The 13,230-nt window shown below is 38.4% G+C and overlaps 1 protein-coding gene across 4 annotated transcripts in view; it reads left to right on the top strand.

Moving 5' to 3' along the window:
- The window catches only part of AKAP6 (A-kinase anchoring protein 6), a 271,026-nt gene that overhangs the window by 89,815 nt on the left and 167,981 nt on the right, over nucleotides 1-13,230 (top strand). For all 4 annotated transcript variants that reach the window (XM_035552112.2, XM_050710844.1, XM_035552114.2 and 1 more), the window contains one exon: nucleotides 509-2,299. In XM_035552112.2, coding sequence (XP_035408005.1) covers nucleotides 509-2,299 — 1,791 coding nt within the window. The remainder of the gene's footprint in view (nucleotides 1-508; nucleotides 2,300-13,230) is intronic.

Raw genomic sequence — 13,230 nt, 5'->3', positions numbered from 1 at the left:
TTTTAACTAGAGGAATTTTTTGTATGTTTACTTTGACTAATACAAGTGGGGTGGGCAGAGTACAGGGCTCAAATTTTACATGTTTATAGAAGATAGCAAACAATAGCCTTCTTTATTAAGACTGTTCTTGTTCAGACCATAGTCCAAGTGGTTTATTGTGAGATTGTGGGGTAACAGCACCTTCTTTATGAAAGAGTTTGAAAAATATCTGTTATGAAGACCAAACTTGGGAATACAGACCAGCATACTGATTTAGGCACCTAAAGTTAGAATACTAAAACATGAGTTTCTGCCTTTTATGATATTTTTTAAATAGTCATTGCAACCACTTGAGCTCATGTTGGCTTTTTTATTTTTAAGTATGCTTTCAGTTTATTGGCAGTTCGGTGATGAATGTTTTTCTAGCTGTTAGGTAGTGAAACACAGAAGCTGATAGTTCATTATCTTGTGTGTGCTATATATGAAAATTAAATTTCTAAAAAAGGTATTATTTCTTTGTCTATTTCAGGATCGTCTTGACTCTTTAACTGAAGTTGATGATTCTGGACAGCTAACTATCAAATGTTCTCAAAATTACTTGTCACTGGATTGTGGTATTACTGCATTTGAACTATCTGACTACAGTCCAAGTGAGGATTTGCTTGGTGCTCTGGATGATATGACCTCCAGCCAAGGTAAAGCAAAATCATTTGAATCCTGGAACTACAGCGAGATGGATAAGGACTTTCCAGGACTTATCAGAAGTGTGGGTTTACTTGCAGTAGCAACTGATTCCATTGCTCCCCAGTGTAATGAAGCATTAAATGAGAAAGAAACCCATTTACCTCTTTCGGTGGAAGATGAGGATGAAAGCAAGGAGAGGAAAGCACCCCAAGAGCTTTCACTATCATGTCCTCCTGCAAATTCCTCTGTTCCTAAAGGCCCTTGCTCTGAAGATGGTATCTCATCAACTGACAGCAAAACAGTTTCCCCATCAAAGAAAGCAGAATGCAATCTTCCTCAGCTCACTGGTGAAAAAATCAAACATCCTCACTGTGAAAACTCAACTCCTAAAAGGTCCATTAGAGACTGCTTTAACTATAATGAAGATTCCCCTACACAGCCTACATTGCCAAAAAGAGGTCTATTTCTGAAAGATGATGTTTTTAAGGATTATATGGAAACCAATGATTTTAAAAGGCAAATCTCTCAGATAGTAAAGAATGAAATCAGTAGAAGTACACCCTCATTGTTAGATCCACCAGATAGGTCCAAGCTTTGCCTAGCTTTACAGTCACCCTACACTCACAGTCCATCTGCAGTTAGTCAGTCATATGAGTGTTTAAATAAAATAGGTGATAGAAATCTTGAGTACACAATAAATAATCACTTTAAGGACAGTCCTGTAAGTCTAGGGAAACCTGCTTACTACACCTTTAAAGAAAAATCAAAGCACAAGAAGTCTCATGATGCTTCAGAGAAAGCGAAAGGTGGCAGAACATCTGGACATATGTGTAAAACAGCTCCACCAATACAAGTCAAAAAAAGGGGACGTTCTTCTCTACAAAATGGGATTGCTTCATGTAACTCTCAGTCTCTTGAGGGGACAGAAACAGATTCTACTTCTGCATCATCAGATTCTTGTAACCAGAGAGACCCAAATGGGCAATCACAAGGTAAAACTGAGCCTTTCAGTTCACCAACACATAGCCAAAAGAGTGCTTCCTCAGCTGGTTCAGAACTTATCAACTCATCACCTCTTTTAGTGAGAAGAAAGAAAAATAAAAGTTTCTGCTCATCACCAAGTTATAGTCATACAAACAGTAAAGATGGTGAGGTCTGGTATGGATCTGACGAATATTTAGCACTTCCTTCACATCTCAAACAGACTGAAGTATTAGCTTTAAAACTAGAAAATTTGACAAAGCTGCTGCCCCAAAAGCCCAGAAGAGAAACCATTCAAAACATTGATGACTGGGAGCTGTCAGAAATGAACTCAGATTCAGAAATGTATCCAACGTACCAGGTTAAAAAGCACAAAAAAACGGGTAGAATTTCACCAAGCTCTTCAAGTGATATAGTATCCTCCTTGGGTGACAGTATTGAATCTGGGCCTCTCAGTGATATTCTGTCTGATGAAGATCTTTCTATGCCTGTATCTTGCATTAAAAAATACATTGAAGAAAAGTCAGAAAGGACTGCTGTCACTCAGCCCACGGAGAATGAGACTTCTGCCTCAAATAAATCAGCTTTAATTCATCAACTCATGCAAGATATACAACATCAAGAGAATTATGAAACCATATGGGAAAAAATTGAGGTAAGGCAGAAATCCTGTGTTTTTCTGCTGTCTGCTTGATAAGCCTATATTTGGAGATGGAGCTGGGGGCAAGGGAGAAGTTGCTTTCTTATTTTCTTTTAACATTGAAAATAGCATCATCCAGTGACTCCTAGAAGTAGACAACAGCAGTGATCACTGTGATTATGATAGACTGTAGTTAACCTTAATTATACAGAATTTGCCTACATTATTACTTACATCAATGCCTGTAAACTTGGCAAAACATACTCTACAAAGAGAGTAGAGCTTTCCCAAGATCAGGTATGTAACAGGTTATTTTTGGATGAAATGACAAGTAAGCATTGGAAAATAAGGAATTTTTGTTGTGTTTGGATGAAGTGATGCTTCACATTACTTGCCTATTTTCTTTTAAAAAAGAATTGCTTTAGTCCAAGAGTATGGGAATAATTTTATTGAATCCTGTCACGTCATGTATAATACCCACACTGCATTTTCACCATTTCTCTTCCCTTGAAGTGATAGCCCTTCCAGCGTTGGTGGAACTAAGCATAGCATCTACTAATTTTTTTTCTTCCTTAAGTAAACCTTCCTAAATAATGGCAATTTACTAGTGCAGTGTGCTACTGCAATAGTGGCAATATACTATCCAATTTAACTTCAGATGAGATAGGATTTTCTTAGCTACTAGCAATCACTTCAAAACTAACTCTTTCTTCAGAAAGGACAAAGGTTGCATTAGTTAACCCTATGAGAGCTCTTCTAGAGAAAAAAGTATAAACTTTGCAAAGGGAGCTGAGTTTGAATGAATAATCAAATAATGACCCAACAACCTCAATAATAAAGTTATTAGTTTACATTCATAATACTTTTTTTCAGTTTTCTAATGCATTTTTCTTCCTTTCTATTGTAGAGGAGAACTCTCCTCTTCAGAATATTTCATATCCATCTTCAATACAGTTTTCTAAAATGGCTGTCAGAAAAGAAACCTCCATCTCTGGTAGAATCCAAAAGCCTTTAAAATTCACAAAATGCATTAAAGGGTGATCTTGGCATCTAAATGCTAAATCTGTTGTCTGCGTTATCCTCTTTGTTATTAAGCTCTGTAAGAGCTAAACAAAAATAGGGACTTAGCTTTATAACTTTAGTAAACAGTTCCCGATTTCCATAACTTTTGAAGATATTTAAAGTATCGTCAGTAGTATAAAGGTAGTTGAGCTAGAGATGTTTGAATAGAAACATTATTCAGGGTAGAAAACACAGGGGGAGAAATTTCTTCTTAAATTAAGGAGGGAGCATCAGCTGTCAGCCTTGAAACACTCAGGCACAAAGGGCAGTACTCAATGACTTGAGTTGTTCCCTCCATTCAGATGGCTGGGGATCATCTTCTGGACTCTGATGAAAGAACCATCTCTGTAAGTGCAAGTTGTTTCTATGCTTAAGTTTGTACAGTGTTGAAAATTAGTCCAGGTGAAGCTTGTGGATACAGAGCCCTTCATTCCGTGTAAGCAAAAAATCCCATCAAAGCTGCTTGCCAATATGTAAGATGCTGTTTCACTTGATGCCACAAGAGCTTGTTTAAGGATTGGAGTTGCTGAGTGTCTAGGGACCAACTCCCTCCACTAGAGGCAGATAACATCCTTTTGGCAAGAAGCAGGTGGCAGAGTTTTTTTTTTTTTTTTTTTTTTTTCATTGCCCTCCCAAATCCTCATGTTTACTTTCCTCAAACTTTTTGAAAAGGTAATTCTCTCTTTTTGGGCTCATCTGTCTCCTCTCCTCTGCTCATCTGTCATCCTCTCCTCACCTCCTCTGGAGGGTGCGTTGGGCTCCTGGCAGTGATTATAGGTAGTCAGCTGCTCTCTGGACAGAGTCAGCCCTTCCAGACGGTAATTACAGCTGCCTCTCTTGTTCTTGGTGAACTTTGCTACCGCTGACCCTGCTTTTTCTAAAATTCCTGTGCCCCAGAGAAATGTGTTCTCCTGTTTGAGAAACAATGATTTTGGAGTTTGAAAATAATCTTACGAAGTATGTTGTAGTATGGGGCTCAGAGTAGAAGGAGGACAGTAAATGTAAAGAAGGCCAGGTGCAAAGAGGACTGTTAGGAAAAGAGAGAGCTCAGTAATCCACATGCTTAAAAGCAGCATACAAGAAAGTTTCATATTTATTTCATGCAGAAAAGTCTGTTTTAGTTACAGTAAATGGCTTGAAAATGTACCTCCTGAGCTGTGAATAAAAATTATCAAGAGAAAAGTTTTGACACGTTTTGCAAAAAAAAAATAAATATATATATATTTTAAAGAAATACAAGGTTTTCCAAAGCTGCTTATTTACCTTAGTTTTTTCATTGTTTCTAGTAATTATGTCTTCTGCTTATAGGACTAGTAAAGAATCATTTTCTGAATACAAGAACTCTTACTGAGGTAATTCCTGCCTTAGTAATACAGTGGTGCCTTACTGAACAAGTTTAATTTGACATAATTAATAGAAAAATAGAAAATTCTTCCCTTATGTGATTCTATGAAGTACTGTAAACAAAATCTTCCACAAAAATACCATACCTGTGTCACAGCTGAGTCCTTTGTTTTGGCAGATCTCCTGTTTCATAATTCCCTACGCAGAACAGGAAAAGTGTGCCATTGCTTTTTAATTATCATCATTTGGCATTTACATTAATTCTGTTATGTAACAAGTCCTCCAGCCCCAAAAAGGAATTTCCTAATTGCATGAATACGCGTCTTAGCAGTAATTCAGTTCTTCTTTTGTTAGTGGTGGTTTTGTGCTAAAGAAGTCAGGTCTGAAATGAGAACTTAATTAAGGAGAGAAGAAACATGCATATTTGCAATTCAGTTACATTGTTACAAATGTCTAGCCTAATATATTTTATTTATTGAGGTTGTAAAACAAAACTAAAATAACTCAACCTTTCCTTTTGGGAGAACAACAGCTTAGAAACAACTGCCAGCCTGAAAATCACTGAGAGTCATATTTTAGCTAGGTAATAGAGTGAAGGTAATAGAGTGAACAAGGAAGCTTCAACGGGAATAATTTTGAATTCATATAAATCCGGAAATATCTTGATGGTAAGCAATTTGTTGAACGTATGCTAAAGTATTTATTGAAAGACTTATTGTCTCAGTTATATGGAGCATAGTCATGTGACGAAATTGATAAACTGTGTTTTTTCATACTTCCAAATTATGCAGATGCCCTTGCACAAGTACTGTAACAAGTAACATACTGTACAAGTAACATACTGTTAACCTTTCTGTCTAGCCCCAGACAGAATCCTACTTGACTGGCCAATTTGCAGTTGAATTGGAAGGAACACTGTCTCGCTTTGTGTTAAATACTACCTATTCTTGCCATATATTGTCTTCCACTGGAGCTAATTCTTTAGTATATGCTTCTTATTTAACGCTGGGTATCTCCATTCTGTGGTGCATTGCAATTTCTGTGGCAGTTCTGTGTGCATTTCAGAAATTACTTTTTAGAGATAAATGTGAGAATGAGTGATGCAAAATTCTGATTGTTCTTTTTATTGTTAAAGTATAGTTCTACTATGAAAAAGAACATAAATGAGCTTTTAGTAGCTGTCCCAAATGAATTGTAGAATGCAGATTCAGGTCTATAGTTTCTGATGTACTAACTGGAAAGGGAAAAGATACAACATCATCATTCTTCCAGGTAAAATCAATAGAGTTCTTTGCAGTAAGAAGATGGGACAGTTCAGCCTGGAGAAGAGGAGGTTCAGGGAGGGTCTCATCAATGTGTACAAATACCTGAAGGGAGGGTGCAAAGAAGAGGGACCCAGGCTCTTTTCGGTGGTGCCCAGTGCCAGGACATGAGAGATAATGGGCACAAACTGGAACATGAGATCCTGTCTGAACACCAGGAAGCACTTTGTTATTGTGTGGGTGTCAGAGCACTGGCACAGGCTGCCCAGAGAGGCTGTGGAGTCTCCTCCCTGGAGATTTCCAAAAGGCACCCAGACGTGGCCCTGTGTGCCCTGCTCTGGGTGGCCCTGCGTGAGCAGGGGGCTGGACCAGGTAGCCTCCAGAGGTCCCTGCCAGCCTCAGCCGTTCTGTGATTCCGTGATGCCCAGTTGCCAGTTTTCACACTTAAAATTAGGACTCCATAGTATCAGTTTCAGAAGGTTTTAAGGTTTAATTTCTGTAAGAAATCTAAGTTTTCCTTAAAATCATACTAATAATTGATTTTTTTTTCATTTTTATGTGCCAACTGAAAAATTGGAAGGAGAAGGTGATCTTGGGCTGATCCAATGATAATGGATTTTAAATCATCTCACCAATAAATTAATAACAGCAATAAAAAAACTCATTCAGCCAGCTTTATCTCCTCCTCTAGAAAGCAATACTAGAATGACTGTACTGACATCCTTGTCCTGTAATCTGTGGTCACTGATAGTCCCATTCTATTTGATTTTTGAGAACATTATTATAAAGGGTGGAAAGGTAACTATTTGCAAGATAGTGCATTTAAATGAAGATACGTTTGCTTTTCAGGCCTCAAGGCTTATTGTATGGAGCAAATTGCCAAATTTTCCTCGTTTACAAACTTGCTGCTTGTTTTATTGCAGGCTCCTTTTCTGTAAGAGGCAGATGAACAGATGAATTTCTCCTGAAAGTGGCAATTTGATATCTATCAATCCCATCTTTTCAGCTCAGCACGTTTCATGAATTTGCCCTCAACTCTGGTGGCTCTGTATTTTGTCAGGGGTGCCCAGCCAGCCTTGGCATTAGTTACCCAGCTGCTTGACATGTTTTTCTGGTGTGGCTTAAATAATACCCCAGGGATCCTGCATCGAAAAGTCAGATAAAAACTTTGCTACCTTCCAGGGCCCAATCAGGGCACCGTCACCCTTGTGCAACCATTTATCCCCTCCAAACCCAAGATCTCTCAGTGGAGCAGAGATTAAAGTCCCTTTCTGCAAGTTACTGGAGAAATGGGATTAATTTTCCTGTCTAGGACGAACTAAGGATCAGTGAGTTTTGCAGTCTGCAAAGAAGAGTGTAATATCAGAGCTGATCTTGTTCATGTAACAAATAGCTTGTGTATTTGGGTGGGAAAGATTTGCATTTTCAGAGGGTAGTCACAAAAGATGGCTAAGCTGTTGGTTTATGCAAATGTTTGATAGGCTTGGTAAAACAAATTACGTTGTGGAGTTAGAGCTGGGAGTGCATTTGGACAGCGGAGAGACAGTTGGGTGGAAAATATTTGGAGAACTGAATTTGGAAGATGATTTTCATCTTTAGAGTAATGAGCATGCACAGAGGACAAATGAAGTTTGGGCTGTGGGGCTAAGGTGAAAAACAATGGGAACTGATAATGTTGATGGGGCTTGGTAATACAGGAAAAACCTAATAGAAACCAGTAATGGCAGAACAGATGGAAAAAGCAAAGATAATTGGTAGGGGGCAGGACTTGTTTCTTTCAGATTACCAGATAAAGGATTTTTCAAGTCAACACTTATGTTGACATCAGTGTTCTCTTCAGCCCTCTTTCTTTCAATAAATTACATACTGGTGCTTTAATTCTGAGCCCTTTAGAATTAATGGAATGCATATTTTTTCCTAATAGATAAAGCGATTGTCAAAATTTTCTCATCTCTAAAACTTACTATACCGTTTTATACCATTTATGTTGACATACTGCTCTTTGTTGATGAACAATTTACAAACAAAACCAAAAAATAAAATTGGTATCAGATCCAGAAGTACCTTGGCAACTCCACAGTTTTCTCAGCAGCCTTGCTGCTTTGTACAGCATAACTGAGGATGTCATACCATGCTCTGCAATGAGAGTCAAGAACTGTGTTTTGCTGCTTTGAGTCCAATGATACTCCCCTGCTTTGAAAGCCCATCCCTCAGTTTTCAAGCTGCTTAAACTATTATTAAGCTGTAATGCATATGGAGCTCTCACTTTTACTCAGACAAATGATACTGAAATACAGTGAACCCTCTATTTCTCCAAAATGTTTGGTTCCTAACACTTTGCTTGAATCTTAAGCAGCTCCTCCAAGTATATTCACTTTTCTTTGGCACTTGCTTTAAAACAAATAGTCTGAGCAAGTTTGTCACCAGGAATCTTTGTGAAAACAGCAACTTCTTTGCAAGCTGTGCAAATTCTGAATTTGTAACTGTACATCTAAAACCGACTGCAGGAATTATGCTTCCTTAATGAAACACGTCTATTGTGAAGCATATGCTTGTTCTAAACTGTTTGAATTCCCAGTGTAAAGACCTCAGAATAATTTGGCAGTGAGCAGTTTTAGATCAGGGATTTTTTACATAATTTAGCAAGTCATGCCAAATAATTCAAAGAAAAAAAAAAGATAGAACTAGAAAAAATCTGCTCACAAATAATTTTAGTACCAGTGATTTAAGGATATGTCTTTACTGGTATTTAGAACTGACTGTAAGTGATATGTCCACATCAACTGTTGGCTCACATCTGATGTGAAACTTTTTGCTCCAAAAGGCCTCCCCATTCTTTCTTGTTCTGTACACAGTTGGACACCACATCTCAGCTTGGGGATGGGAGCTTAGATGAAACAAGGAACAGCTGTTTTTGTGTACATGATTCTGTGAGCCCTCCTCTTCTATGCATTTTTATAGATTAGCTTTAAGTGACCATTGTTTCACAACTCTGAGTCATGTCTTAATCATCTCTATCATAGCCACAAGCCTGCACCAGAGCCATCCACATTGTTTATTTGTGAACCAGAAACTTTCTAGAAATAGGTCAAGGATTATTTCTTACCCTCTGGATCTCTGCTAAGAGGAAAGTGTGCTGCAGAGCTGAAGATCATAGAAACATAGAATCATACAATGGCTCAGGTTGGAAGCTTAAAGATAATCTAACTCCAAGCCGCCTGCCACAGGCAGGGATGCCACCCATGAGATCAGGTTGGCCAAGGCCCCCATCCAGCCTGGCCTTGAACACCTCGAGGGATGGGGCTTCCACAACTTCTCTGGGCAACCTGTTCCAGTGCCTCACCACCCTCTGAGTGAAGAATTTCCTCCAAATGTCTAATCTAAATCTATCCTCTTTTAGTTTAAGACCATTCCTCCTTGTCCTATCATTATCTTCCCAAGTAAAGAGTCATTCTCCATCTTTTTTATAAGACCCCTTTTAGCACTGAAAGGCTGCAATGAGGTCTCCCTGGAGCCTTCTCTTCTCCAGGCTGAATATCCCCAGCTCTCTCAGCCTTTCTTCATAGGAGAGGTGCTCCAGCCCCCTGATCGTCTTCGTAGCCCTCCTCTGGACTCACTCTAACAGGTCCACATCCTTCTTGTGCTGGATGCCCCAAACCTGGACGCAGTACTCCAGGCGTGGCCTCATGAGGGCAGAGTAGAGGGAGACAATCCCCTCCCTTGACCTGCTGATCAGAGCTCTTTTGATGCAGCCCAGCCCACAGTTGGGCTGATGGAGAGGGAGAACGCTGAGACTGCATGAGGTGGACTTTCTGCTCTCTCTGTAGCAAAGGGCAAGCTGGAAGGTGAGCAGTGGGTGAGGCTGACCTCCCTGGAAAGCCTCTAGAGACTCTAGATTTAAAAAGGACACAGAAATGTCTTGAAGATCTAATTGGTATTGACTCTAAGATGACCTTAAGATCAACTCCTTTCTATCAGTGCAGAGACATCCATTATTGTCTGGGATTATTCAGTGCTTACAGTTCTCTCTCAGAGGCAGAGGAAGGCATTCAGGAACCATTAACATAGGTTCAAGCTTGAAGTGATGGCACAATCTTCCCAAACACAGACAAGAATCAAATTGGTATTGGGAAATTACTTTTGGGTATGTATGGTGGTTTAAGAGGAATCCTCTTGTGGTGTTCAGCACTGAATCCTCTATAAATGCTGTTTTACAGGGAGCAGGTACTGGACAGAGGGCTTTTTTTTTTTTTTTTTTTTTGAGTTTGAGATAGCTTCTGAGCAACCCTGTTAATTAGTCATTGCATTGATTTTAGTACTCCTTGAAGTGCCATCATTACTAAAAAGAAAACTGTTGAACTGAAATTTGCATTTTCTAATATTCCCTTAAATACAGTGTATACAGAGGGGTGAGAAAGACTCTTCATCACTTTATATTTCCATAGAGGTGCCTTTCCCAATGGTTTAAAGTCTATCTGCTCTGTTACATAATATACTTAGGCTCTTGCACACTGATGTTTTATGTATCCTCTGTGAGGAAGTACAGGATATTCCACAAAGATACAGTATACGGAAGTCGCCATGGTCTGGTCTAAATATTTAATTATTTAAATAATACATTGCTACTAACTTCCAACTAAATCAGATTCCAGTCTATCTACTGTTGTTAATGCATCATTGCCTTAAAATTTGTACATGCTGGAGATGAGTCAGAGCAGAAGAATTGTTCAAGGGTCTAAAAAGGATTAACCTGAGAGGAAAGATCAAGTCCACTTATGTAAGATTATTGCATAACTCTTCAAAATATGTTCATATCCTTTTCTTCTTGTTTATCCTTATGTGTTTCGACAGCAACTGGTTTTCATTCCTCCATCCTTTCCAGTATGTTAGGATCAGGAGTGAAACATTAAAGCATGATGACTCTTAAATCATAGTTGTCATCATTAGGCATCAGAGTGAACACGTGGCAAATACAGACAGGAAATTGTCTTTCAGAGGCTTATTTCAGACTGTCTGTAGGCTTACACAGGTTTTTGAAGGTCATCTTGAAAGCAATGAGAGAGGCAAAAAAAATTGTTTTTTATTTCATCCTTGCTTTAGTCTTTGGAGTACAGATGATAATCCTTACAAACAGCTGAGCTATCCTTGGCAAATCAAACTGGCATCTTATCTGAATATTCTCTTGTTGCTAGTAGAGACGTATTTTGAACCCTGATTTCAAGTAGGTCAAATAAGGTTACCAGAATGGGGGCTAGGTTTGCTTCTGGTTTACCTTGGACAATGTTTGGAAACTCTACAGTGCAGGTTAAACAAGGGAGAACCAACAAGCAAATGGATTTTTAGTAGTAGATAGTGTAGACATTAAGGTCACGAAAACATAATATTTATTTTCTCTCCTGTTGGCAGCATCTGACTACATAAGTGTTTCCTTACTGAGCTGTACAACACTAAAGACACATAGGGTCATTTAAAATGTAAATACTGCGGCACCATGAGCAGCAACTGAACTATAGTAGCTGGCATAAAACTAGCTCAGATAAATACAAACTAAGGTCAACCTCATCCGTGCATTGCAGTGCAAATCTCTCACTTTTCCCACAGAGAATCTTTTAAATTTTGTTCTGTAAACATTTCCAAATTTTGGTGAAAAATAAAAGTAACTCTGAGTTATGGTTTATAGAGGGTGTACAGTACTGCCCACAAACAACCACTGGAAAAAAGAAACTATTTGAAAGGGAAGGTAGATGAATTAGGAGGAAAAAAAAAAAGGCAATTAGTGGAGGAAATAATAGTGACAGGATTTCTTTGGAGACTGCAGGTGAACAAAAACCGAGCGCATAACAGGAAGCTAAATTGGGGAATTGGAGGAATAATAATATAGTAAAAAAAAAAAAAAGGTGACAAATCTTAATCTCTTCTTGCTCTTGTCATATTTGGAGAATAGTGGCAATTGCTACTTTCCCTCTTTTAGTTTTTAAACACAGAAATCTTACTGCAAAACAAGGTCATGGGTCAAAGAATTTAAATATCTCTTGTGAGGTGACAGACAACCTCTTCGCACCAATTAGCCTTATTCAATAGGAGATGTTGAAATAAACTTTTTGATTTTGACGGGAAATCGTGGCCATTGTATCTTAATTCATGTCAAGGATTTAGCAGAGGTCAATATATTCAGCAGTTACCCAGAAGCAAACAGCATACGTTCTATTTTAGTAAAAAGGAGTGTTTTTTTTTTCCTTCAAATTGGAAAACTTTTAGAAATGGTGATATATCACCCTCTTGAGGTCAAAACTTGTTACTGCACCTATTTTACAGATTTTTTCTTTTGTTTCTCAAATGAATGAGACTTGTGTAACTTCATAGTCAGAGTCGTTAGAAATTCAGAGCTTAAATAATTGTAAATTATAGCTTTGACCTTATGAGTATAACTCCTTATGAAGATCTTTTTCTTTAGTGTAGGCTCCAACTATTTTCTTGCTATGTATTTTATTCCAAAGAAATTAAATATTAAAATATTGTTCTGATTTTAAAAAGCAATAGCATGAATATGCCTGTCATTAAACTTCTAAAACATATAACCTGCACTTCCACTTCTACAGATTTTGGGAAATACATTTCAAAAATATACTCTGTCCTCTGCAAATAAGAAATGTCTCACTGTGCAAATATAGCTGCCATTTTTATTATTATTTAGAGAACTATACTAACACTATATAAATAAGCAATGTCTAAGCCTACTTTGTGACCATCAGGCCAAGAATACAGTGGCTTTCTTCCTTTATCTATCACTTACTGGCTAACTTACTGGAAATGTTATGTAAAAAATAATGAATTTAGCTTTTATTTCAAAGGCACTGCAAATCCTTTTAAATTGATTTTGTACCTTTAGGTGAAGGTCCACAATTTGCCTAATGTAATTCTTTTAATGTGATTTGTTCTTTGGGAAAAGGTAAACTTCTTGCAAGTGCCGAGACAACATTAAAAACTTTGAGATCATGCCATGGGCCCACTCTGTTCAGGCTACAGGAGCAGCCATGGCGCATGTATATCGTACGCAGCTTTACGGGGATTAAATGCTGGGGAAGCGAGGTTTGTTTCCAGCAACTATGAGATCAAAGAGTAAGGAAACGTTAGGACCAGCTGGGGGAGGTGGGAGATGTGATTGAGTGTCCTCCAGTGCTGCTAGTGCCTGTTCAAGGGGGGGGCAGCTGGCCACCGGCAGAGCTGGCAGCTGCACAGGGACGTTCCTCCCCCAGGTCACCATCTGATGCCCCAGTA

Source organism: Cygnus atratus, chromosome 5, assembly GCF_013377495.2.
Source record: "Cygnus atratus isolate AKBS03 ecotype Queensland, Australia chromosome 5, CAtr_DNAZoo_HiC_assembly, whole genome shotgun sequence".
NCBI classification, from domain to species: domain Eukaryota; kingdom Metazoa; phylum Chordata; class Aves; order Anseriformes; family Anatidae; genus Cygnus; species Cygnus atratus.
This window is presented reverse-complemented; position numbering and strand designations above follow the sequence as displayed.